The sequence below is a fragment of the Chaetodon trifascialis genome, chromosome 17 (assembly GCF_039877785.1).
Source record: "Chaetodon trifascialis isolate fChaTrf1 chromosome 17, fChaTrf1.hap1, whole genome shotgun sequence".
NCBI lineage: Eukaryota > Metazoa > Chordata > Actinopteri > Chaetodontiformes > Chaetodontidae > Chaetodon > Chaetodon trifascialis.
Genome location: NC_092072.1, coordinates 557,501 through 584,937, shown reverse-complemented (window position 1 = coordinate 584,937; position 27,437 = coordinate 557,501). Strand labels below are relative to the sequence as shown.

The following is a 27,437-nucleotide window of genomic DNA, read 5'->3' as shown; positions in this document are numbered from 1 at the left end:
AAAGAAACCAGTGGGAGGACCGGCTGAATATTTTGGTCCAAACGGAAACAGAACCAAAACTAGACGCTGCGTCGGTGTAAACGGCCTGAAACCGGAACTGCTGCGGCGTCACCTTCAAAATAAAAGACTGAACGGTCGAAATCCTGAGGTTAAAATACAACTGCGCAGGTAACACACGGGTCACCTGAGCTGACCGTTAGTTCCTCTGGATGGCAGCAAATAACAAAGATCACCATCACTTTGGTTGATTAAGTGTTTTCTATCATTTCAGTAACTTTGCTCATTTCGTCTTTCAGTGGCACAAAGATGTGAGGAAAAATCCAGCGAGGAGACAGAAACACACACCAGCAGCACATCCGTCAGCCTGTGTCATCATTCATTTCCCAATATACTTTACATGAAACCCAGAATGTAATAAGATTCATGTTTATTCATCCAGGACGCTCAGAAATCGAACTTTTTCCCCACCCTCACCTTTTTTAACACACACACACACACACACACACACACACACACACACACACACACACACACACGTAGCTATCTGTAAATGGCTGTAAGTAACAATTGTTTTCACTAATGATCAATATGTTGACTGTTTTCTTGATTAATCATCATCATCATCAATCAGTGAAAGGTATTTCTGCCATCCTTCCAGCCTGAAACATTTCTAAAATAAAATTGATTTATTCAACGTAACACAAAGCATTGAAGTGACATTAATGGGTAAAAGCACCAGTTTGAGTCTTCAGACTCTTTTATGTGATTTTTCAGTTGCAGACGTGATGAAGCTCAGCAGAAAGTCGTCTCATCTCTGCCAAACAGCTAACTCACTTGACTCGTTTCAGTTTGTTATCTTATTGTGTTTATGATGTGTTTATGACGTAATATGTGTGATTCCTCTCGTGGAAAAAACAAAGAACAGAAACAAGAAGAAATTACAAATATACTTTTATTATGTAAATCTTTACCGGAAGTCATAGTCGTGTCGGACTGCGGTTGCCTTGACGGATGTTGCGTCACTGCTGCTTTAAAGCGGACGGAGTCGAGCCGATCCGAGCAGAACCAGGCCACGAAACCCGGACTAGATGGACCATTTCAGAACCTAAAGACTCGGACTAAAACCAGGACTAAGACACGGAATAAACCCTGGATTTAAGACCTCGATTCCACCCGGAAACCCCCGGGACAAACCAGGATTAAACCCCGAGTCTGTGTCCAGTCGAAGCGGAGTGAAGACGCCTCAGTAACGGTAGGTCTCTTCCTCCTCCGGCGGGGTTTTCTCCCCGCGTTCCTTTGCTTTTTCTCGCTCTGATTGTCTGTTTTTACTCCGTCAAGCTAGCCGTTAGCCGCCCATGTTGTCCGGGCGTCCCGGTGTGAAAGCCCCGGGCTGCGGGCCTGCTGCCGCCCGGCTGCCTTCCTCCTCCTCCGGTTTGTTTTCATCATGAGGGAGCGGCTCTGCTCCTCCTGCCGCCGCCTGTGCCTCCTCTCTGGCTAACATCTGTGCTCCTCTGTAGCTCCGTCCCGTTTAGCTCTGCTTTGAGCTGCTTTGGCCTCGCAGCCGTTTTCCTGTAACAGTCAGATTATAAAGGTGCGTTCAGGTGTTTTTATTTCTCTGATGATCAAATGAAGACTGCTGTGACGCGTTCACTGTCCCTGCGGTCTGAATAAGACCAACAGAAACCTGCAGCCGCTAAGGACTCTCAAACCAGAGAGTACTGAGAGCTCACAGTACTGAGAGCTCAGAGTACTGCAGTATTTTAGTATATATTAGTTTTTTAGCATCTGAAAACTTCAGAACTGTGAGAGAAACTACTGAAAATACTGATTTACTGAAAGTCATTTCTTGTTGGAAAAAGTCAAATTTAAAACGATTCAGAACCTGAACAACAGCCAGTTTGGACAGCAGAGCGTGAACGCACCATATTCACAGAAAACAAGACGAAAGACGCTGAAAGAAAAGAGAATTGAACTCATCTCACAAACAAATAAGAGACGTTCAGGCTCAGGTTTCTTCACGTTTGGTGACGTTATGGAGGAGAAGGAGGCTTTGAGCCTTTAAAGTCATTCAAAGCAAGAAAGTTCAACAACAAAACTGATGAAAATCAATAAATACACGAGGCCGCATGTCCCTGAGAAAAAATGATCAATCACTGAATCAGCTGGCGATTATGTTTCTGATCACTGATTGGCTCACGTCTCTCCTGCTTTAGTTTATCTGAAAGAAAAGTTTAAGTTTGACTCTTTAAAAAACTTTTGACTCGTTTAGATAAAGTTTAACTTTTCATAGTTTGGGCTGTAAAATAATCTGTTATCAGCACGGAAATAATCAAAGTCTTCAACCAGTTTATGGTATAAAGTTTACAGTGTGTGTGTGTGTGTGTGTGTGTGTGTGTGTGTGTGTGTGTGTGTGTGTGTGTGTGTGTGCGTGCCGCGCGCGCGCGCACGCTCTGATGTTGTGATGGTAAACTTCACACTTTGCCCTGAACTGCACACGTCAAACAGCCCATCAGTCAGGACTGAAGCTGCGTTCACTGACACTCCGTTCAAACCAGCTTCTCTGAACTGTGTCCAGGTGAGACACAAACAGAGAGTGTTTGTGTTTTTGTTGTTGGTCCATTTCAGTCCAGTCCTGGTGGTCAGTGCGGAGTTAGCCTTGTGCTAACGTCAGCGTTCGCTAAGTTTGCTTTGATCATCACTAAGTTCAACCAGGCCGCAGCTCACAAACTGGTCCTTACGTAGAGACGAGTCGGTATAAATACTCACAGCCACTAACTGAACCAGCCGACAAAGCTAACGTTAGCATGCTAACGGCTGAGCGGTCCAGTGAACACGACGACCTGAAACCTGATCAGTGCTGTTTGATAATGATTGAATCTGGAAAATTTTAAATAACACAACAAACCTCAAATCGAAAAACATTTAAATGAATGAGTGCATGACGTCAGTTAGCTTAGCATAATCAGAAATGTCGCTGTCATTCTAAACTGTATGAGTACGACGGACTGTGAAACAGAAGCACAACAAACACGTCCTCTTACAAAGATTTAGCTTTTAGCCTCTAAAACCGTCATGTTCACAAGTTCTGCTAGCTCGGGATGCTACAGTGACTTCCTGATTGTTCCTGATTGGACGGAGCTGCAGATGTTTCCACATCACTGAAGTCTTCATCAGCCGAGACGTCAGGAACTGGTCAGTACACACTGAGAATGAGGAAGGACAGCTCCCAGCATGCACTGCTCTCAGCTACAGTCCAAATCAACATACGTTTACTCAGCTTCAGTGTCAACATGAAGATTTATCAGCAGATCTGATGATGATGACGATGACGTGATGAAGGCACATCGGGAACACAGTCCTCTGGAATCTATCAGAGCTCGTGTGTGTGTGTGTGTGTGTGTGTGTGTGTGTGTGTGTGTGTGTGTGTGTGTGTGTGTGTGTGTGTGTGTGTGTGTGTGTGTGTGTGTGTGTGTGTGTGTGTGTGTGTGTGTGTGTGTGCGAGAGAGTGAGAGAGAGGGGAGTGAAGCCAGCCTCCACCCACGCCACACATCTGGAAACCATCACACACACACACACACACACACACACGCTGTGGTGTGTGATGACATCATGCTCCATCTCTCTTCTTCATGTGTGTCACATGATGCTGCTGATGATGTCATCAGGAGCTCGTTACACACCTCTGCTGTACTCGAGTATTTCCGTTGAGTACAGCTGCGTACTTTTACTCCGTTACATCTGACAGCTTCAGATTCTTCCTGTCCAGTGGAAAGCTCGTATCTCCAGCTGTGTTGATGCTGAGCTGAAGGATGAAGAGTTCCTTCACGTCTTCTTCAGCTCAGTAAACTCTTTAAAAAGCATCGAGCTGAAAACAGCCTGTTTCTCTGAGCTCGGCACACGTTTTGGAGTTACGAGGTTCTCACAGCACTTTACTGACACACCTGTTCAGGTGTACCTGTACTGCTGATGACACGCACACCTTTACTTCAGGCAGGGCTTTTACTTTCAGCAGAGTATCTTCAGTGTGTAGTAGTACTTGCTGTACTGCAGTACAGGATGTGAAAACATGAACGGCATGTTTTTGGGTGGAACTCTCCGGGTTGCTGCCAAACGTCTCCATGTCCATATCTGGACAAACGGTGAAGTAAAGACGCTCTCAGCCTCTTCGCTGACTCCAGATCAGCAGCACACGGTGGGAGGTGATGAGGAGGAGGAGGAGGAGGAAGAGGAGACGCTTCACTGATGTGTTTTTGTGTTCGTCCTGTAAATGTCAGTCAGCACGCAGAGCGTCAGAGCGACACCCGATCAGCTGCTGGTCGCTGACCCGAGAGCGAAGTGTAACCAGAGCAAAGATGGAGGCTGAGATAGACAGAGAAGGCATGAGGAGGAGGAGGAGGAGGAGGATGCAGAGGATCACCTGCGTCCCTCAGAGGTCACCTGGTGGTCAGACCTCCAGTCGCTGCTCAGCGTTGAGTCATTAGAGCGTTTCTATTAGAGGAAGGTCTCTGATTGGATACGTCAGATATAATCCACTTCCTGTTGATGATGATGATGACAGGTTGGTGTGCAGGCAGGAGGACGTTACATAACGCACACGCACGCACGCACATGCGCTCTCACACACACACACACACACACACACACACACACACACACACACACACACACACAGGCGTGGGTGGCAGTGAAGTCGCGTGAACATGCAAACAGATCACAGATCAGCTCTGGTGCTGCGGCGTGTGTCTGTGTGTGCTGTGTTAACTGGTTCCTGACCAGCTGAAGGAAACCTGCTTTTAAAGGACCAGTTTGACGTTTTGGGGTCTAACAGACGTCCGTCCTCTCTGCAGGTCTGCTCCTCCAAAATGGCCGACGCCGAGGTCTCCTTGTCCCCGGCTCTGCAGCAGCTCCACCTTAGCCCCGCCCACTCAGCCCCACCCCCTCCGCCAGCCTCTTCCTCCCCCACAACCTTCTCCTGCCCCTCCTCCCCCTCCAGCGCCTCCTCTTCCTCCTCCTCATCGTCATCTTCCTCGTGTTCTGAGAGCTCCTCCGACTGCCCTGCCCATTACCACCATCACCATCACCACCATCACCACCATCACCCCCGCCCCCAGCTGCAGCTGCCCCCGCCGTCCCACAGCGAGCAGCCGTCCTCCCCCAGCGCCAGCCCCCGCAGCTCCAGCCCCAGCGGGAGCATCGGCAGCACCGGCAGCCTCGGCAGCAGCGCCAGCGAGGGCATCGGCAGCAGCGGCACGTCGAGCGGCGGTGAGCCGCGGGGCCCCAGCCCCCCGCTGGACGTCATCTCAGAAGACGCCATGGAGATGGACCTGGGGGTCGAGCAAGGTGAGCGGGTGTTATGGCTTCATGCTTTCCAGATTTAATGGTTACCATCCCTCTGACCTCTGCTTGTTTTCTGCTTCCAGTGATCGACCCGGAAGTGGCCTTGAAGGCTTGCCAGGAAGTTCTTCTCAAGGTCAAGCTGCAGAACAGGGAAGTGCCTGAACAGCAGCAGGACAATCAGCAGCAGCAACAACAACAACAACAACAACAACACTACACAGACTCAGAGTGCTCCAGTCCACAGTGGCACATCAGCCCGGACACCAGCTCCATCAAGGAAGAAGATGAGGAAGAAGAGGAGGGGACTTCTGCGAAGGACGGAGAAAAACAAGGTGGTACTTCCAAGCAAGATCCACGTCCTTCAGCCTGGCCGGACTCGTCTTTGCTGCCGTCATCATCTTCTTCGTCGTCGTCCAAACAGTCGTGGCTGCTGCGCCTGTTTGAGTCCAAGCTGTTTGACGTCTCCATGGCGATCTCCTACCTGTACAAGTCAAAGGAGCCCGGCGTGCAGGCGTACATTGGGAACCGTCTCTTCAGCTTCCTCGACAGCGAGGTGGACTTCTACCTACCGCAGCTGCTCAACATGTACGTGCACATGGACACCGAGGTGGGAGATGCCATCAGACCGTACCTGGTGAGTCCTCAGACACCTGGTTAGCACGACAGCAGGTTCAATGCTCAGCGGCTGATTGTGGATCATTAATGTCTGTGAACTGATCGTTTCACTGCCAGCTAGCCATCGTGCAGCTAATTAGTGTAGCAGTTCACTTTGTAAAAGAAGCTAATATTAGCATGTTAAAAGCTAAATCCACTCCATCTTTTTACTGCCCCTCATGAAAGTGCCAGATTTGGGAGACCATGCCCCCATTCTTAAGTAGGACCGCTGAGCGTAGCTCCTGGTGGTCTGGCCCTTACAAGACGCCCCCAGGTAGAGGTTTGGTACATCGTCCATCAGCGGACGGCAGCTGAGGGCCTTCAGCGTGCTGACCACCTCACACAAACTGAAGCTTGGTAAGCAGCTTGTCTCCCGTGTCTCTGAAGCTGGTGCAAGAGGTGTAGCAGCACCAACGAGGTACAGTTGGGCTCAGCTCAATAGATAGTACATATGGATAGTATCGGTCGGCCAGGGGAACTACAGGTTCTCAGCCCGCGGCGAGGGATTTTCAGGCGGCCTGTAGTCAATCAGATGCCTCTGCAGATGAGGGGAGACGTGCGACCTTGTTCAGGCGGAGCTGCTGACTCAGCGGTGTCGGAAGGTGGAGGAGAGCTTTGAGGAACTGCAGCCATTTTTTAAGCGTATCTAATGAGCTAAAGCTGAGATATTTCAGGTGCTGACATGTGACGTAGAGTCTTTCTGTGTGTCTCAGATCCACCGCTGCACAGGAAGTATAACCTTCTCCCTGCTGACGGCTTGGCTGTTGGGTGCTTACTCCTCCGACATGCACATCTCCACCCAGCGTCACTCCAGAGGCACCAAACTGCGGAAACTCATCCTGTCGGACGAACTCAAGCCTTCCGCGCCTTCAGCCGATACTCCCAGACCGGCTTCGGCCTCTGTGTCCGACAGCCCCGCGTCCTCGCCGTCCCACCGCCGCTGTCACCGGAGGCACAACAGCAGCAACGTGGAGCCCCCCTCCGCTACTGGCCCCGCCCCGGACAGCCCCGTACCGGGGGAGGCGGAGGTGTTTGTTTCCCCGTCCAGGAGGACCCACCAGAGATCAAAGTCTGACGCCACCACGGCGAGCAGCGGGCCCGGCTCTGGCCTCCGACGGACAGGAAGTAACCCGAAAGTGGAAGCTGTCCACGAGGAGGTACGCAGCAGACGCTTCTGTTTCTTTAGTGGTTGTGTGTCGTTGTTTGGGCTCTTAAAGGATTTGGTTGTAGTTTTGTTTCTTCCTGGATGGCGGCGATGGAGTCTTTGAGGATTTCTTCTGGCAGCGTTTGCAGACGGTTGTGCTGAACGTGGTTCTGCTGCTCTAGCGCCACCATCAGGTGGACACGTTAAGGTGTCCAACGCTTCGCTTCACAAGCAAATATCTGCAGGGCTCAATACTTTCCCATGAGCCTCAGCTGCTGATTCACTGCGAAGGTGGAGCACAGAGAGAGAGAGAGAGTGTGTGTGTGTGTGTGTGTGTGTGTGTGCGTGTGTGTGTGCTTGTGTGTGTGCGTGTGTGTGTGCTTGTGTGTGTGTGTGCGTGTGTGTGTGTGTGCGTGTGTGTGTGTGTGTGTGTGTGTGTGCGTGCGTGTGTGTGTGCGTGTGTGCGTGTGTGTGTGCTTGTGTGTGTGCGTGTGTGTGTGCTTGTGTGTGTGTGTGCGTGCGTGCGTGCGTGCGTGCGTGCGTGCGTGCGTGCGTGCGTGCGTGCGTGTTCTGTTGTCACGTTCTTGGCAGGCTGTTTGGTCACATGCAGACCGAGGCTCTCCATTGGCTGGAAGCCAGGCACAGAGTGCGATGTGATTGGCTGAGAGCCACTCAGAGAAGAGTCTGAATCTTTCTTCCTCGTTTCTTCGTCCGCTGACAGCTGAGAGGAAAGTGTTGTCTGCTGTTTGGACGCTCGCTGGTGTCTCCTCAGATTTTCCACGTCGTTTTCTTTGAAGTCGGAGATTGTGGAAAAACTGAATCATGGCAGAGACTGACGAGAGAGATCATGAAAACTGTTTTCGGCTGTTGAACTTCTGACCTGATAAAGAAAAGAAAAGAGAAGCTGAAGTCTTTGTTTAACGTTCGTGACTGAAAGCAGTGAAATGTGAAATCTAGTTTTCATCCATCTGACCCTCAGCAGCTTTTAAAACAAAGACAAAGAGGAGAAAGAGCTCAAAGCGAAGCTGGCGGAGCTTCAACAGGAAGCTGCTGCTCAAGTCACACATTTTCATTGGCTCTGAGTGATCACATGATCAATCATGTGCTCACAGCGTTTAACCTGTGCTGTTGACCATTGGTTAGAAAACATTCGTTTCTTTCAGGGATGTTCTCCTGCAGCTGTTAGCTTAAGGAATTAGCATCAAGCTAACATCCAACATACGTGTTAAACTGGCTAAAAGAGTTGAAGCCTTCAGCAGGCTAACAGCATGCTAGCTGTGGGCTAATAGCATGCTAACAGGAGGCTAGCTACATGTTAACAGTAGGCTAGCTGCGGGCTAACGGTGTGCTAACAGGTTAGCTGTGAAAGAACTTAAAACCAAAAAAAGACATTTCACTGCACAGACAGTACTTTTACTGCATGAAGCTGACAGTACTTGTGTACTTTGATAGGATTTTAAAAGCAAGACTAACAGTATTTTTACTGTGGTATCAGTAAGAGTGCTTCTGGTCAGATTCAGGTGTTCTTCAGGTGCTCTTCATTTTTTATTAAGATAACATGAAACAGGAAGTGCTCTACCAAAATAAAATGCATACATAGGTGTTGCACTTCAGAGCTCCAAACACGACTCCTCTTCCGTTTTTCTGCTTTCGCTCCTCTGATTCAGTAATTCATCACATACTGGAACAGACTGACAGGATGGAAACTCGTTTATTTATTCAAATGAAGTCGAGCAGCAGAAGAAGAAGAGAAACAAAAACCTGCTGCACACTGAAAACAGATATCTGACTCCTCTGTGTCCTGGCGGAGGGTTACCGCGGCGACGGAGGGGAGGAGGTGACTGGGAGGACAGGAAGTGAGGAGGAGGAGGAGGAGGAGGGCTGGTCTGCAGCCAGAGACTGCAGATACCGACAACAACAGAGTTTATGTAACGCAGACGATTCCAGAAAGTTCAGACTTCAGTCAGAATGAAAACCATGAAAGGTCTCATCGACGAGTCCAGTTTGTCAGTCCATGGACATTTAGCCTGGACACTGTCCCCGCTGTAAACTCGATCGCAGACATCTCTGCAGTCCACCTTAAGAGCGACCTGCTGAAACGACCAACAGACCAAATATATTCACAAAAAAAACATCAGAACGCAGATTTTTGGCTTTTTTTCCTCCAAAATGACTCAAACAGTCATTTGTCAGAAAAGATGATTTAATTGAATCGATTCATCAAGTTTTTTCTGCACTGAAGGAAGTCTGAGGCCTTAAACTAAACCCCGACTGCCTTTAGCTCTGAGTTTAATCTGGAGTTTGACAGACTGCAGATTAAACTGCAGATTAAACAGCAGATTAAACTCTGTATTAAACTGCAGATTAAATAGCAGATTAAACAGCAGATTAAACTCTGTATTAAACTGCAGATTAAACAGCAGATTAAACTCTGTATTAAACTGCAGATTAAACAGCAGATTACCCTCTGTATTAAACTGCAGATTAAACAGCAGATTAAACTCTGTATTAAACTGCAGATTAAACAGCAGATTACCCTCTGTATTAAACTGCAGATTAAATAGCAGATTAAACTCTGTATTAAACTGCAGATTAAATAGCAGATTAAACTGCAGATTAAACAGCAGATTAAACTCTGTATTAAACTGGATTTAAACTGTGAATCCAGTTTGTCTCGTGCTTCAGAATCTGGGTCCCGTAAACTTCTTTCCTGTCTTTGAGTTTCTCCCAAAACATCTCTGAAATGTTTCCATGTGTGCCCCCCCGCCCCCCCGCCCCCCCCCCCCCCGACCTGGTTCTGGACCGGGGGCCTGTGGAGGAGGATTTGAACCGTGTGATGCTGAACAGCAGCTGAGCGTGTGAACAGATGGAGGACGACTAGCGTCAGTCTCCGGTCAGCGAGGTGTTTCCTTGTTTGTTGTCGTGTTGTTTGTTTGTCAGGTGGTGTTTTTCTCTGGGTGGAGTTTAATGTGGCTTCAGGATCAGTGGTCGGTCTGCCCTCTGTTGGACAAACGGTTGAAGTGCAGTTTGTTGATTTCGGCGTTATTTCTTCCGACTCTTTGTTGATTCGTTTCATACTCAAAGGTTTTGTGTTTTGCCTTCAACAGATTTGATGTTTTATGTCTTGAACGTTTTACCGTCTTTTGTGTTCGAGACTTTTCTATACGTAGTTTTACGTCGTAGAACCGACACATCGTGACTGAACTGACGAATCGACAGTGAAAACGTCTGCTGATCAGTTTCCTGTCGGTTGATTGTCTCAGCGTCTTCCTCTTTCTGATAATTTGGACTTGTCTTCTTCGGTCTGTGGACGTTTGATTCAGTGTTTTTCTGGTGGGACGTTTGCGTTTCAGCCGGAGCGTCTCCGTCCTCAGAGGGAGTTCGTGAAGTCTCTGCTCTGCATCGGGAAGCGTTTGGCCACGCTGCCCACCAAAGAGCAGAAGACCCAGCGGCTGATCTCAGAGCTGTCGCTGCTCAACCACAAGCTGCCGGCTCGAGTGTGGCTGCCGACCGCCGAGCACCAGCACCACGTCTGCAGGATCCCGCACACGCAGGCCGTGGTGCTCAACTCCAAGGACAAGGTAACACACACACACCTGGTACACCTGAGCAGGTAACTCAACCTGAGCTGCAGTCAAAGCGAAGACGCTCATGTGAGGAGAGGAGCAGTGATGCATTCAGTGACGTCCAGTTCTTCTCAGACAGGCATCAGTTTCATGTCTGTCCAACGCATGATTAGCCTAGCTTAGCACAAAGACTGCAAACAGAGGGAAACTGTTAGCCTAGCTTTAACAGAAATTCACCTTCCGACAACAAGTCTGTCTGAAGTCATGTTTACTGGCAGTAACCATCCTCCTCCCCCTCCTCCCCCCCCTCCTCCTCCTCTTCCTCTCCTCCTCCTGTCCCCCTCCTGTCCCCCTCCTGTCCCTCTCCTCCTCCTCCTCCTCCTCCCCCTCTCCTCCTCCTCCTCTTCCTCTCCTCCTCCTGTCCCTCTCCTCCTCCTCCTCCTCTCCTCCTCTCCTCCTCCTCCTCCCCAGGCTCCATACATCATCTACGTGGAGGTTTTGGAGTGTGAGAGCTTCGAGACGTCTCCGGTTCCTGTTAGGATCCCAGAGACGAGGATCCGGTCCGCTCGCTCTGCAGAGAATCTGGACTGCGGTGGCGGCGTCACCGCGGCTAACGCTAACAGCGGGATGACATCAGAGCACAGAGCGGGAAGTTTCTCCACCGTCCAGAACTACGACAACGACGACGAGGCGTGGGCCACCGACGACATCGGACAGCTGCAGGTGGAGGTGAGAGCAAGCAGGTCTTCTTCTGTGGTTCAGAGTTTACTGATTTCATTTTTATTCAACATTTTTAAATAAAGTTTCACCACGTTAAAGAAATCAAGTCATGAGACGTAAACACATTCATGAGGTTTGATACAGAAACGCAGCATTAGCAAGTTAACTGTGTGTGTGTGTGTGTGCGTGCGTGCGTGGGTGCGTGCGTGCGTGCGTGGGTGCGCGCGCGCGCGTGCGTGTGTGTTGCAGGCGGAGGCTCAGACCAGCAGCAGTGATAACATCAGTCAGTTTTCAGTCGACAGCATCACGAGTCTGGAGAGCAAAGAGCCGGTCTTCATCGCCGCCGGAGACATCAGGTACACACACACACACACACATACACGCACACACACACACGCCGTCACTGTTTCTAACAGTGTTGGTTCTCGTGCTGTTTCGGTTCTCCAGACGTCGTCTGTCGGAGAACCTCGCTCACACTCCGACCTCGTTCAGGAGGGACCCCGAGGACCCGTCGGCCGTGGCCCTCAAAGAACCCTGGGAGGAGAAAGTCAGGTGAGTCCTCGAGCGTCGGCCGCCGCTCAGCAGCTGCCGCGTCACCTCCAGTCGTGTAACTCCACCTGTGTGTGCAGGCGGATCAGAGAAGCTTCTCCCTACGGTCACCTGCCCAACTGGAGGCTGCTGTCGGTCATCGTGAAGTGCGGAGACGACCTGAGGCAGGAGCTGCTGGCCTATCAGGTCCTGCGACAGCTGCAGGTACTGACACACCTGGAACGCTATGACTGCCGACAAGGAAAAGGAGGTTTTCTAATTTCAAATGCAATGATGATCTGATTCTGATGTTCTTCTTTTATAAATCTGATAAATGAATGTGTTAATCTGAGAAGTCCATCAGTCCGTGTCCCACAGGTGAGTGCTAGCATGAGTGCTAGTGTTAGCGTCAGTGCTAGCATTAGTGTGAGTGTTAGCATTAGCATTAGTATGAGTGTTAGCATTAGCATTAGTTTGAGTGTTAGTGTAAGTGTGAGTGTTAGCATTAGTGTCAATGCTAGCATGAGTGTTAGCATTAGCGTGAATGCTAGCGTTAGTGTGAGTGCTAGCATTAGTGTTAGCATTAGCGTGAGTGCTAACGTTAGTGTGAGTGCTAGCATTAGTGTTAGCATTAGCGTTGGTTTGAGTGTTAGTGTGGGTGCTAGCGTTAGTGTGAGTGTTAGCATTAGCATTAGTTTGAGTGTTAGCATTAGTGTCAGTGCTAGTGTGAGTGCTAGCATTAGTGTTAGCATTAGTGTGAGTGCTAACGTTAGTGTGAGTGCTAGCATTAGTGTTAGCATTAGCGTGAGTGCTAACGTTAGTGTGAGTGCTAGCATTAGTGTTAGCATTAGCGTGAGTGCTAACGTTAGTGTGAGTGCTAGCATTAGTGTTAGCATTAGCGTTAGTTTGAGTGTTAGTGTGGGTGCTAGCCATAGAGTTTTGAGTGTCAGCTGCTGCAGGACGAGCGCAGCGATCGCCGTTTGACGGCTCATGTGTTCTGCAGTCTATCTGGCAGCAGGAGCGAGTTCCTCTGTGGATCAAACCCTATAAGATCCTGGTGATGTCCTCAGACAGCGGGATGATCGAGCCTGTCCTCAACGCCGTCTCTCTGCACCAGGTACTGCAACATGAGCGCAGGCAGAGAACTAATACCACTCTGTACAAGTACAAGTCCTGCACTGAAAAAGGTTGCTTCAGTAAACGTATTAAAGTATAATCAGGAATATGTATTTGAAGTATTCGTAGTACTGAGTGCAGTAAAGTGTTCCCTGTGTCTGTCACATTCTCCATCTATCGATTGATCGTTTGGAAACATTCTGAAAACAGTTTTTTGTTTCCGTCCGTCAGGTTCGTAAACAGAGTCAGCTGTCTCTGCTCGACTACTTCCTGCAGGAGCACGGCAGCTTCACCACCGAAGCGTTCCTCACCGCTCAGAGGAACTTCGTTCAGAGCTGCGCCGGGTACAGTCTGATCTGTTACCTGCTGCAGGTGAAGGACAGGTGAGACACACACGCAGGTCTTTGTGCTAAGCTAAGCTAAGCTAAGCTAACAGTTTTCCCCTGCCTCAGCTCTTTGTGCTAAGCTAAGCTAGCAGCGCCGTAGCTCTGTGTGACACACACTCTCGTTCTCTGCAGACACAACGGGAACATCCTGCTGGACTCTGAAGGTCACATCATCCACATCGACTTCGGCTTCATCCTCTCCAGCTCTCCTCGTAACCTCGGCTTCGAGACGTCCGCCTTCAAACTCACGTCAGAGTTTGTCGACGTGAGTAAATGACGAGTCAGCGTTCAGTCTGTGTTTGGTGATGAGGATGAGGATGATGATGATGATGATGATGGTGTGTGTGTATGTGTGTGTGCACGCGTGCGTGCGTGCGTGCGTGCGTGTGCGTGCTGCAGGTGATGGGCGGTCTGGATGGCGACATGTTCATCTACTATAAGATGTTGATGCTTCAGGGTCTGATCGCTGCCAGGAAACACATGGAGAAGGTTCTGCAGATCGTGGAGATCATGCAACAAGGTAACTGCCTGCTGAAAGTAACGGAGTACATTTACTCAAAGGCTGTAAACTACCAACCACAGTGCAGAACATGAGGCATCGCTGCGGATCAAACACAACAAAACTCTGAGTACACGCTGCGGATAATACCCACATACTTTGTGATGTTTTGAATGCAGTACTTGTACTTGCCGTGGAGTATTTTCAGTGTGGTATCTTTGTGGTATGTGGTACTTTGACTGCAGTAGCTGTAGTACCAGCTGGCTCTCAGGTGGAGCACCTCTGACCCCACCTCCTCCCGTGTTGCTCCTCCTCCAGGTTCCCACCTCCCCTGCTTCCACGGCTCCAGCACCATCCGCGGCCTGAAGGAGCGTTTCCACATGTCTCTGACGGAGGAGCAGCTGCAGCTGCTGGTGGAGCAGCTGGTGGACGGATCGATGCGCTCCATCACCACCAAACTCTACGACTCCTTCCAGTACGTCACCAACGGCATCATGTGACTGCGGGGACCGTCTGACGGAAACCCTGCTCGGCCAGTCGCGGCGCTGAAGGACTTGGATGTGATTGGTCGCTAGCCTCCGCTCTGTTTTCATCTCGTCCATCTGAACTTTCTGACAGTTGTTTTCAATCTGAGGATCAGCTGATTTGACTTCAGGTGATCTGTAATTTGTTGTGCTGCGTTCACGGGCGGCTGGGAAAGCAGCCGTTTCCAGGTTGGTTTTTGGATTCTGAGAGAAATCTCACCTGGAAGAGAAAGGGTGAACCTGAACGCATCAGAGTTCAGACTGAACGAAAGACCTGAACGTTCCACTGAAGCAGCACACCTGAGCTCAGCTGATCAGCTCACCTGAGTGACAAACGTCCACGCTGAGCGCTTCAGGTTTGAAGGTAAACGATTCGCTGAAGGACAGAAATCAGACTTTGATCACAGATTAGTGAATTTGGTTCTTTATTGATTCTGCACATCAGACAAAAACATCTGTAGGAAACTCGTGACAAATGTTTGTTAAATTTGACCTTTGATTGACCAAATGATTCACCAGTCAGAGCGACATCTTCATCCTCCTCATCATCATCCTCATCGTCCACCAGCAGCTTCGGTCTGAAGAGATCGTCTTTGTGGTCAGAGGAGCTGATGTGGCCTCACACTTCAGTTGCTTAGCGTTGCGTTCGTCCACATCTCGTCACTTTCTGTCTTTCCTGCAGTTTTCTGTTGAAAATCAAAGATTTTGAACGTCCAGTTTTATTTTTCCACGTCAAACAAACGTCGTGCAGCTCTTTGAAAATGATCGTCACGCCTTCAACACTTTGATTTTTGGAGAAATGTCAAATGAAGCCAGGAACGAGATGAAAAATTGACGCATTCAATGACAGTCGGAAATGTGAAAATCGGAGGTTCATTCCTCTTGTTCCAATTTCGGCTGATAAAACCCGACGTTGTGACCCGCCGGCGGGTTCTGAACCGAGCCAACAGAAAAGTGCTGAACAGTCGGATTATGTGGCGTCTCGTTACTAAAAGACAGTTATTAAGTTTACATTTGGAATATTTGGACGTTGTCGTGTTCCCGCAGAGGACAGAAAAAAGTCTCCAGGGACAGTAATCAGACGTGAGTTTGACCTGATTTGTAATGAACTGGTCTGTTAAACCAGTAATCTTCCCAGTTTAGACTCCAGCTGATCCCTCAGAGTGTAAAACATCAGTGCGGCTGTTCAGCAGCAGAGCGCCACCTGTCTGCACGTCTCGCCACCAAAGACTGAATGTTTGAAGAAAGCACAACGTGGACTGTCGATGTCTTTGCTCCCCGCCTCAACTGGTCTCAGATCAGTTTGTCTGCTCCAGAATTGTCCACGTGTTGACTTTTAATTGTTCTTTTCACCAGACAGAATTTATCCTGAAGCTGAACCTCCGTCGTCCCTTTTAACACCATCTTCGATTACCAGCATGCAGCTACTAGCACGTTAGCCTGCTGAGTGTGAGCATGCATGCTAACGTCGCTCCGCTAGTCTCCAGTCACGTTGGCATTCGTCCACAGTCTGAAACAAAACTTTCACTTCAGTCTTGGTGAAGTCATTCGTTTGACTTGAGCTTTGCAACGTTTTTTAACACAGCGGTAATTTAAAGAAATAACAGCCACCATGACATCAAACAGCGCTGAACACATTGACGTTAGCGTGTTCAGTCAGTGCCGAACACGCTAACGTTCTCTGACTGAACACGCTAACGTTAGCATGCTTCTGACTCTGGTTGTGTTTTCAGTGTTTTCCTTCTTCCGTCTGTATTAACGGTTATCTTGAGGTTTATTTCTCGCCGCCTTCCTGAACACTTTAATATTTGACTTTTTCTGTTTTTTTTATTCTCAAAGTTCTCAAACAGGAACTGGAAACTTTTGTGTCTGGTAAAAAAAGGGAAGTGATGAAAATTCAACGTGTCCGTTCATCAGTTAATGAAAAACGAACGTTCGACTTGTTTTACTGAAAAAGGTCCGTGCTGAATTTCAGAAGCTTCTGTCATTTGCTGTTGTCTCAGCACACAACACGTTAAAGATGCTAACGCTAACGAACTAACGTTTTTCACTCCACCTTACTTGAATGGTTTTGTCCCTCTTCGAGCCAAAATGGCGTCCAGGCGGTGAAACGATGCATTTTATGCTCATCGTCATGTTCCACTGACTGCGTGTAGAACTCTGAATTCATGTTCGTTATGTGTCTGTTAATCACAGATTTAACGAGCGCTCAATATTCTTCTTCCCTGATTGGCCGCAGGATGCGTTCCCATGAGTAGCTGCAGCCAATCGGGAGAGGCGGCTCTGTGGATTGGCTGACTGAGAGCGAGAGACTCTATTTCTGTGTTTCACAGAGTTTATTTTCTTCATGAGATCAGCGATGATCAGTTTCCTGAATATGTGAATGTTTTCAGTCCACTAATGAAAAGTTTTACTCGTCTGTACTTCAGTTTGCTAACGATGCCGGTAAACGACTGTGGCTTTATTCCAGTGGATTCATCTGTGTGCGAACTGAAAAACACTGCACAAGTTTTTCTTTACTCTGAATACTGCTCAGAGCATTTCAGGACTCTTCCACGTGTTAGCTACAGTTTGTTCCTCTTCTCTAAACACGAGCGCAGGTACAGTCCATGTTCACGTACTGTGTTCAGAACTACAGTTTCAGGAATGACCAAGAACACACGAAAGAGCTAATAATTCACTAACTAGCCTGCTGCCTGTCGCATTTAATGACACACTAATGTCAGTGTTCTTCACTGCTGTACTCACATTTATACAGAATACAAGCTGAAACTGAGAAGCTGGAGGTCAAACTGAAGCTACAAACTGAACACAGTAGAAATACCACAGAAACACACTTGGCTAGCTAGCGTTTCAGCTGAGTCATGGTCATGCTAGTAACTAATTATTATTATTTTTATCAATAATTAAAACCGATCTCAACTATTTCTTTTTCAGTTTGAACAAACTCTTTTTGCTGAAAGTTGTTTTCTTTAATAAAGTAGATTTTGGAAACGGTTAGCGGAGCAGCGTGTTTGAAGCAAGATGTAAAACACTGTAATGTAGCCTGCTAGCTAACGAGACACCATCATGCAAGAGCAGTGATCAAATACGTGAGTTCACTGCCGTTTCTCGTTAATCATTAGCTTAACTAAGTTAAAATCAAGGCTAGCTTGCTATATATTTCTCTTCATTGTTTTTTTGTGTCAGGCACAATTTTAGTTTTAATCTGTATTTCAAATTTCATACTTTTGGATTTTGTTTAATTTTAGAAACGAATTTCATTAACTGCAAAAAGAGGAACAATCAGTTAGCTAACTGAAAAGCTAACAAGCTAACGAATTAAAGAGTGAAGTGTAACAGCTAGCTAGCTAGCTAGCTCCTTTACTCAGTGTCTAGCTAGCTGGTGGCAAACCTGAACTCACTATGACACACTAATGAGCCAATCAGTTTCAGTTTACATTTAATTCTTTTTCAATCGTAGTTTTAATCGTAGTTTTTGTGTGTTAAAGCATCGTTAACTGCGACAGCCTGACAGCGATCACACAACAAGCTGTTTTCTGCCACTTCTTCTGAACTAACCGTTTAATCGTAACTACAGCAGCTCCTCGCTGGAATAAAGCCGATTCGATGTTGCTGTCATGTGATTAACAGCTGTACAGTTGTTCTGAGTTTTTTTTTTTGTGTTCTGACTTTTGACTCTGTTATCGTAAAAGCAGCATCATGTTATCTTCTGCTAACTGTTAGCCTGATACTTTAAACGCCGTCGCGCTTGACAAAGACGCAGCTGAAGTTTACCTGAGAAGCAGCTTAACAGCAAACACTCCTTCCTGTTCTTTCGTTTGTGAATATGTACGTATGTAAATGAACTGATGTTAGTTTTCCTGATGCCTTGAGACGTACAGAAGGTACAAACTTATCAATGCAACAGGAGGGACGACGGCGTCTCGGACCTGAGAAGTGCTTTTTTTATCTGACCTTTGACCGCTTCAGGGACCAGTTTCAATACGTCTTCATCTCCTACGTCAGTCTGGACGGGGAAAAGATTTGTTTGTGTTTCAAGTTACATTTTAATCACAGATCCATTCATGACAGCTGAAGATAAGATGAACTGACTTTAAGTGTTAATTTAAAGCTTCACATGTGAAACTTCACCATTAGAGGCCAAAATGCCTCTAAAATAAACTTAAAATCGTTGTTGTTCTGAGTGAAGTCTGGTGACTGTGGAGAGGAAAACAGTGTTGAAACTGGTCCTAAAAACCTTTCATTGCCTTCTTTCTTCCTCCATCAGCTCGAACACATTCAAGAAATTCAATGTGAAACCTCTTAAAGTGCATTTATCCTCAACCAGAACATCGTCTGTGGTTTGTCTTTGACTTCAGCTTTCACATTTCATGAGTTTCTGCTGCGATGGCAGAGAAAAGCTAACGATGCTAACGGCATTTATTTACATTTAAAGAATTATTGAACCACCACATTCAACCACGGAAACACTGCATCGTCTCACCTGGACGACACAGGTGAGGTGTTTCACGCTAAAGACCAAAGTTAGTTTGTCCAAACCTCAGAACCAGGACCTGGACTTCAGTGCTGGTCTCAGGTCAGATTTGTACTGTGTATAAAATCAAGTTATGAAGATAAAACAGAGTGAGGCAAAAGAGAAGTGTTTGTGTGTGAAGAGCAAACAAACAAACACACAGAAAAATAGACAAACAGACAAACAAAGGAGTCGACTGCAGAGTTTGATTTGGTTTTTACTGATAATTTGACATCATGACACATTAAATACAAAGCTTGAACACAGACTCGGCTGTCAGCACACACCAAAGAAAAGAACCTTTAAAAACACCGGACGACAACAGGAAGTACCGGCGACGCCCCCAGCACGCACAGAGGCATGATGGGAAAGTTTGTAAGTGCTAAATGTTCTTCAGGAACAGCTTCTGATTAGAGAACACTTGAATTACTTTAGTTTAAGACATCAACAAACCGTTTTATTCAACGTGGCTTTAAAGAGGTTTTTCATTTCGAGGCCAAAAACTTCCTGTTTCCTGTTTCCTGTTTCCTGTTTCCTGTTTCCGTGGAAAGGAAACACCTGAACACCACCAGGTGTGAGCAGGTAATCAAAGACCTGTTCGTCAGCAGGGATCCAAAATGTGCTTTTGGTTTCACTTTGTTTTTAAGTCCCAACAGCACCAAAGTTTTAGAAGGTAAAGGTACGGAAGCCCGTCGGCGCCCGGAAAAGAAAAAATACATCAGATATTAGAAAAGGCTAAATTTAAAGTACTCGTGTGAAATCACAACGATGAAGACGTGGAAGGAAGTTCTGACGTCTTCAGTCATAATCTGGAGGCACTTGGTCATAAATAGAAAACAAAAAGCTCTTGAGTGAAAATTATGAGATTTGAAGACGTAATGAGACAAATCAACAGGTCCAGTTTGTCTATGACCAAAGTGTGAGACAATTATGAGACAATATGTCCACATTCAGACTCATCTCATATTTCTGATCTAATATCTCACTTTTTTCAAAATTGGAACTTTTAGCAGCGGCTTGTTTTTTTTCTTTTCGTATTTATGAATTTTGAGTCATTAAGTCAAAACTATGAGACAAAATGATCCGATATTACATGTTCAATTATTATTTTGTCTGTATAAATCAGAATTCTGCCTTATTTCATATTTAAGGTTTAATATTTCATGGTTTGAACCAAATAACTCAACTAATTGACTTTTGTTTAAATAAAACGTTTTTCTCAAAAATGAGATATAATGAAAAATAAAATAAATCATAAATATGAGATGAGATCACGTGACTGAGTCAAAATGATCAAATATTGACTGACGTGAAGACAAGAAGACAAAAGTACTTCAGACATCAGCAAATCCAAATATTGGATTATTAGACAGTGAAACAGAATCAGTTTGACGAGTATTCTTGTTTTTGTCATTTCCTGTATTTTCTTTGTTTTCCTGGCAGGTTCGGGCTTCCATACAGACAAACATGTTGTTTTTGGGGCTAAATGAAAAAATGAGCTCTGAGCAGAAGTGATCAAACGGATCAGAAGGGATCAAGCGTGTGACGGACGAGGCCGTGAGCAGGCAGTGAACGCATCGTCACGTTCTGTTTTCTGGATTGAAATCAGATTTTTCTCCTGGATTTTATTTTCATGATATGTTCGAGTTCATGACGAGAAACTCGATATTAAACGCTGACGTGTGTTTGACATGTTTGACATGTGTGACGTGTGTGTGACGTGTGTGTGACGTGTGTTTGACATGTTTGACATGTGTGACGTGTGTGTGACGTGTGTGTGACGTGTGTGTGACGTGTGTTTGACGTGTTTGACGTGTGTGTGACGTGTGTTTGACGTGTGTGACGTGTGTGTGACGTGTGTGTGACGTGTGTGTGACGTGTGTTTGACGTGTTTGACGTGTTTGACGTGTGTGACGTGTGTGTGACGTGTGTGACGTGTGTGACGTGTGTGTGACGTGTGTGTGACGTGTTTGACGTGTGTGTGACGTGTGTGTGACGTGTGTGACGTGTGTGTGACGTGTGTGACGTGTGTGTGACGTGTGTTTGACGTGTGTGACGTGTGTGTGACGTGTGTGTGACGTGTGTGACGTGTGTGTGACGTGTGTGTGACGTGTGTGTGACGTGTGTTTGACGTGTTTGACGTGTGTGACGTGTGTGTGACGTGTGTGTGTGACGTGTGTGTGACGTGTGTGTGACGTGTGTGACGTGTGTGTGACGTGTGTGACGTGTGTGACGTGTGTGTGACGTGTGTGTGACGTGTGTGTGACGTGTGTGTGACGTGTGTGACGTGTGTGTGACGTGTGTGTGACGTGTGTGTGACGTGTGTGTGACGTGTGTGACGTGTGTGTGACGTGTGTGTGTGACGTGTGTGTGTGACGTGTGTGTGACGTGTGTGTGTGACGTGTGTGTGACGTGTGTGTGACGTGTGTTTGACGTGTGTGACGTGTGTGTGACGTGTGTGACGTGTGTGTGACGTGTGTGACGTGTGTGTGACGTGTGTGACGTGACTTGTGGTCGTATTATAGACAAATTTTCACAGTCGTCAGAGGTTAAAAATAGTCATTTTGGTGATGAAGATAATTAATAATTAACACATCTCATTATTTTAGAGAGACGAGCGTCGTCACGGCTCGAGTTCACGCGTTAACACTGATCATCTTCATCGATCGCTTCGATCCGACTTCAGAGCTCATCTTCTGCATGAACTCAAACTCTGCTGGGACGCTAAAAACGCTGGAAATCTGAAGGGACTTTTGAACTGACTCCTGCTTCACACTTCAGGATCAATGAAGCCGATTATCGCAAAGGATCGATTTCAGCCGACGAGGTCGAGCGACGCCACCTGCAGGTCAAACTGGTCCCATCAGGAGCAGAAAGGTTTCTCTTCATCGTCTCACGGAGCCACTTCCTACTTCATCCTAAAGAGTGACGAGCGGCTTCGTTAACGGTCGGTGAATCACTTTAAATCGATGAAGTCATGTCTGATCTCTGACCTCTGACCTCTGCAGAGGCCACAAGCGTCAAAGCTTCAGCTGAAGAGAAGCTGATCTCCAAACCGAGGAACCTTCGAGCTGCTCATCACAAACAGGTTAACAGGTTAACGACGAGCGAAGCTGGCGACCCGTCGGACCGTCGCGTCCTCGGGTCGTCTTTAGTCCTCAGTTACTGGTATTGATGGTTCAAAGCCGATCAGCGAGTCAGTGGATCACTTATTGATCATTAACGAAGCCGTCGCTCAGCAGACGAGTCTACAAATTTACAAACCTCCAAAACCTGAAATCACAAACTGTTCGACAAAAGCACTGGGGTTTGGCATCGAGTGTGTGTGTGTGTGTGCGTGTGCTTCTGTGCGTGTGTGCGTGCGTGTGTGTGTGAGAGAGAGAGAGAGAGACCTCCCCACTGCAGACAGGGTTTGGTGGTTGTAGTGATGATGAAGATGATGAAGAAGAGTCTATAGGACAACACAGTCTGAGTCCTTGTCTCTTCTCCTGGCTCCGCCCTGCTGTGACCCCTGACCCCTGACCTGGAAACACGATGACATCATCATGACGGTGACACTCAGCCTGTGATATGAGTAGTACATCTTCCTGTGATACTCGCAGTGTGTACTGTGTGTACAGCATGTATTCTGTGTACTGTGTGTACTCTGTGTACAGTATGTGCTCTGTGTACTGTGTGTACTGTGTATACAGTGTGTACTGTGTATACAGTGTGTACGGTGCGTACTGTGCGTACAGTGTGTACTGTGTGTACAGTGTGTACTCTGTGTACAGTGCGTACAGTATGTACTGTGTGTACAGTGCGTACAGTGTGTACTCTGTGTACTGTGCGTACAGTGTGTACTCTGTACAGTGCGTAGTGTGTGTACTGTGTGTACAGTGCGTACTGTGTGTACAGTGTGTACAATGTGTACTCTGTGTACAGTGTGTACAGTGTGTACTGTGTGTACAGTGCGTAGTGTGTGTACAGTGTGTACAGTGCGTACTGTGTGTACAGTGTGTACAGTGTGTACTCTGTGTACAGTGTGTACAGTGTGTACTGTGTGTACAGTGCGTAGTGTGTGTACAGTGTGTACAATGTGTACTCTGTGTACAGTGCATACAGTGTGTACTCTGTGTACAGTGTGTACTCTGTGTACAGTGTGTACTGTGTGTACAGTGTGTACAATGTGTACTCTGTGTACAATGTGTACTGTGTGTACAGTGCGTACTCTGAGTACAGTGCGTACTGTGCGTACAGTGTGTACAGTGCGTACTGTGTGTACAGTGCGTACTGTGTGTACTCTGTGTACAGTGTGTACTCTGTGTACAGTGTGTACAGTGTGTACAGTGCGTACAGTGTGTACTGTGTGTACTGTGCGTACAGTGTGTACTCTGTGTACAGTGTGTACAGTGTGTACTGTGCGTACAGTGTGTACTGTGTGTACTCTGTGTACTGTGTGTACTCTGTCTACAGTGTGTACTCTGTGTACAGTGTGTACAGTGTGTACTGTGTGTACTCTGTGTACAGTGTGTACAGTGTGTACTGTGCGTACAGTGTGTACTGTGTGTACAGTGTGTACTCTGTGTACTGTGTGTACTCTGTCTACAGTGTGTACTCTGTGTACAGTGTGTACTCTGTGTACAGTGTGTACAGTGCGTATTGTGTGTACTCTGTGTACAGTGTGTACTCTGTGTACAGTGTGTACAGTGTGTACAGTGCGTACAGTGTGTACTGTGTGTACTGTGCGTACAGTGTGTACTCTGTGTACAGTGTGTACTGTGCGTACAGTGCGTACAGTGTGTACTGTGCGTACTGTGTGTACTCTGTGTACAGTGTGTACAGTGTGTACTGTGCGTACAGTGTGTACTCTGTGTACAGTGTGTACAGTGTGTACAGTGTGTACAGTGTGTACAGTGCGTACAGTGTGTACTGTGCGTACTGTGCGTACTGTGTGTACTCTGTGTACAGTGTGTACAGTGTGTACTGTGCGTACAGTGTGTACTGTGTGTACAGTGTGTACTCTGTGTACTGTGTGTACTCTGTGTACAGTGTGTACAGTGCGTATTGTGTGTACTCTGTGTACAGTGTGTACAGTGTGTACAGTGCGTACAGTGTGTACTGTGTGTACTGTGCGTACAGTGTGTACTCTGTGTACAGTGTGTACAGTGTGTACTGTGCGTACTGTGCGTACTGTGTGTACTCTGTGTACAGTGTGTACTGTGCGTACAGTGTGTACTCTGTGTACAGTGTGTACAGTGTGTACAGTGTGTACAGTGCGTACAGTGTGTACTGTGTGTACTGTGCGTACAGTGTGTACTCTGTGTACAGTGTGTACAGTGTGTACAGTGTGTACAGTGCGTACAGTGTGTACTGTGCGTACTGTGTGTACTCTGTGTACAGTGTGTACAGTGTGTACTGTGCGTACAGTGTGTACTGTGTGTACAGTGTGTTCTCTGTGTACTGTGTGTACTCTGTCTACAGTGTGTACTCTGTGTACAGTGTGTACTCTGTGTACAGTGTGTACAGTGCGTACTGTGTGTACTCTATGTACAGTGTGTACTCTGTGTACAGTGTGTACAGTGTGTACAGTGTGTACAGTGTGTACTGTGTGTACTGTGCGTACAGTGTGTACAGTGTGTACTCTGTGTACAGTGTGTACAGTGTGTACAGTGTGTACAGTGCGTACAGTGTGTACTGTGTGTACTGTGCGTACAGTGTGTACTCTGTGTACAGTGTGTACAGTGTGTACAGTGCGTACAGTGTGTACTGTGCGTACTGTGTACTGTGTACAGTGTGTACAGTGTGTACTGTGCGTACAGTGTGTACTGTGTGTACAGTGTGTACTCTGTGTACAGTGTGTACAGTGTGTACTCTGTGTACAGTGTGTACAGTGTGTACTCTGTGTACTCTGTGTACAGTGTGTACAGTGCGTACAGTGTGTACTCTGTCTACAGTGTGTACTCTGTGTACCGTGTGTACAGTGCGTACAGTGTGTACTCTGTGTACTGTGTGTACTCTGTGTAGTGTGTACAGTGTGTACTGTGTGTACAGTGTGTACTCTGTGTACAGTGTGTACAGTGTGTACTGTGCGTACAGTGTGTACTCTGTGTACAGTGTGTACTGTGTGTACTCTGTGTACAGTGTGTACTCTGTGTACAGTGTGTACAGTGTGTACTCTGTGTACAGTGTGTACAGTGTGTACTCTGTGTACTCTGTGTACTCTGTGTACAGTGTGTACAGTGCGTACAGTGTGTACTGTGTGTACTCTGTGTACAGTGTGTACTGTGTGTACAGTGTGTACTCTGCGTACAGTGTGTACTCTGTCTACAGTGTGTACTCTGTGTACAGTGTGTACAGTGCGTATTGTGTGTACTCTGTGTACAGTGTGTACTCTGTGTACAGTGTGTACAGTGCGTACTGTGTGTACTCTATGTACAGTGTGTACTCTGTGTACAGTGTGTACAGTGTGTACAGTGTGTACAGTGCGTACAGTGTGTACTGTGTGTACTGTGCGTACAGTGTGTACAGTGTGTACTCTGTGTACAGTGCGTACAGTGTGTACAGTGCGTACAGTGTGTACTGTGTGTACTGTGCGTACAGTGTGTACTCTGTGTACAGTGTGTACAGTGTGTACAGTGCGTACAGTGTGTACTGTGTGTACTGTGCGTACTGTGTACTGTGTACAGTGTGTACAGTGTGTACTGTGCGTACAGTGTGTACTGTGTGTACAGTGTGTACTCTGTGTACTGTGTGTACTCTGTCTACAGTGTGTACTCTGTGTACAGTGTGTACTCTGTGTACAGTGTGTACAGTGCGTACTGTGTGTACTCTGTGTACAGTGTGTACAGTGTGTACGGTGCGTACAGTGTGTACTGTGTGTACTGTGCGTACAGTGTGTACTCTGTGTACAGTGTGTACAGTGTGTACTGTGCGTACAGTGTGTACAGTGTGTACTCTGTGTACTGTGTGTACTCTGTGTACAGTGTGTACTCTGTGTACAGTGTGTACAGTGTGTACTCTGTGTACTCTGTATACAGTGTGTACAGTGCGTACAGTGTGTACTCTGTCTACAGTGTGTACTCTGTGTACCGTGTGTACAGTGCGTACAGTGTGTACTCTGTGTACTGTGTGTACTCTGTGTAGTGTGTACAGTGTGTACTGTGTGTACAGTGTGTACTCTGTGTACAGTGTGTACAGTGTGTACTGTGCGTACAGTGTGTACTCTGTGTACAGTGTGTACTGTGTGTACTCTGTGTACAGTGTGTACTCTGTGTACAGTGTGTACAGTGTGTACTCTGTGTACAGTGTGTACAGTGTGTACTCTGTGTACTCTGTGTACAGTGTGTACAGTGCGTACAGTGTGTACTCTGTGTACTGTGTGTACTCTGTGTACAGTGTGTACTGTGTGTACAGTGTGTACTCTGCGTACAGTGTGTACTCTGTCTACAGTGTGTACTCTGTGTACAGTGTGTACAGTGCGTATTGTGTGTACTCTGTGTACAGTGTGTACTCTGCGTACAGTGTGTACTCTGTGTACTGTGTGTACAGTGTGTACTCTGTGTACAGTGTGTACTGTGTGTACTCTGTGTACAGTGTGTACTCTGTGTACAGTGTGTACAGTGTGTACTCCGTGTACTGTGTGTACTGTGTGTACTCTGACCTGCTGTGCTGCCTGCAGCGTTGCCTGTTGCTGTTGCTGCTGCTGCTGTTGTTGCTGGTATTCTTCCTGTTGGAGTTGTCGGGCCAGCTCGAGGTCGCTGAGGGGCCCCGGGGCCCCGCCCTGCTGCTGCTGCAGGGACACCGCCACCAGGTAGTCCTAACACGACGACAAGATCAGTCACCCGCTCGTCAACGGGCCGAGCCTCGCAGACACCTGCGGGACTCACCTGGTCGATCTGTCTCTGCTGCTCCTGGGCGCTGGGCGGCAGGACGGCGGTGGGCGGAGCTCTCTGCGGAGGGTGACACAGTCTGAAGTCCGAGTCGCAGAAGTTTCCGTCTCCCTCGACGTTATGAAGAGACTCCCAGACCAAACGCTCCTCCTGCAGGAAGCCCTGATCTGTCACCAGCAGGTACAGGTGACCCTGAGAGGGGAAAAACTTTATTAACAACAGGTACAGGTGACCCTGAGAGGGGAAAAACTTTATTAACAACAGGTACAGGTGACCCTGAGAGGGGAAAAACTTTATTAACAACAGGTACAGGTGACCCTGAGAGGGGAAAAACTTTATTAACAACAGGTACAGGTGACAGAAAGTCTGTGCGTTCAGAACATGTTCTGCTTCCTGATATATTAAGGCGAGATTAGACTCAGGTTTAGTTCAGGGTCAAAGACAGAATGATGTATGTGTGTGTGTGTGTGTGTGTGTGTGTGTGTGTGTGTGTGTGTGTGTGTGTGTGTGTGTGTGTGGCTCCACCTTGTGTTTGATCATGGTACTGAAGTGGTTGTTCCTGAAGAACACAGAGAT

The 27,437-nt window shown here is 47.3% G+C and overlaps 2 protein-coding genes across 2 annotated transcripts in view; one reads left to right on the top strand and one right to left on the bottom strand.

The window, feature by feature from the left end:
- Window positions 1–1,025: 1,025 nt before the first annotated feature.
- Window positions 1,026–16,956, top strand: LOC139345716 (phosphatidylinositol 4-kinase beta-like). Its single transcript, XM_070984513.1, has 14 exons — window positions 1,026–1,252; window positions 4,848–5,340; window positions 5,421–5,971; window positions 6,705–7,148; window positions 10,489–10,716; window positions 11,173–11,430; window positions 11,671–11,777; window positions 11,869–11,973; window positions 12,051–12,174; window positions 12,953–13,066; window positions 13,297–13,448; window positions 13,584–13,716; window positions 13,851–13,971; window positions 14,269–16,956. The coding sequence occupies exons 2-14, from the start codon at window positions 4,863–4,865 to the stop codon at window positions 14,448–14,450; spliced, it is 2,997 nt and encodes a 998-aa protein (XP_070840614.1). The 5' UTR covers window positions 1,026–1,252; window positions 4,848–4,862; the 3' UTR covers window positions 14,451–16,956.
- A 2,234-nt stretch (window positions 16,957–19,190) lies between these two features.
- The window catches only part of mindy1 (MINDY lysine 48 deubiquitinase 1), a 14,997-nt gene continuing 6,750 nt past the window's right edge, over window positions 19,191–27,437 (bottom strand). Inside the window, exons 9-12 of the mRNA XM_070984528.1 lie at window positions 27,387–27,437; window positions 26,859–27,053; window positions 26,633–26,788; window positions 19,191–22,513 (exon numbers count right to left, since the gene is read on the bottom strand). The exon at window positions 27,387–27,437 is cut by the window's right edge and continues 92 nt beyond it. Of these exons, the coding sequence (XP_070840629.1) occupies window positions 22,442–22,513; window positions 26,633–26,788; window positions 26,859–27,053; window positions 27,387–27,437 (474 nt within the window). The 3' untranslated portion in view covers window positions 19,191–22,441. The remainder of the gene's footprint in view (window positions 22,514–26,632; window positions 26,789–26,858; window positions 27,054–27,386) is intronic.

Bases quoted from the DNA above. Each gene is read 5' to 3' on its own strand.
- LOC139345716 (XM_070984513.1), top strand. From the start codon at position 4,863: ATGGCCGACGCCGAGGTCTCCTTGTCCCCGGCTCTGCAGCAGCTCCAC. The intron at 7,149-10,488 runs GTACGCAGCAGA...TTTGCGTTTCAG, and splicing joins TGGAAGCTGTCCACGAGGAG to CCGGAGCGTCTCCGTCCTCA. The intron at 13,067-13,296 runs GTACTGCAACAT...TCCGTCCGTCAG, and splicing joins ACGCCGTCTCTCTGCACCAG to GTTCGTAAACAGAGTCAGCT.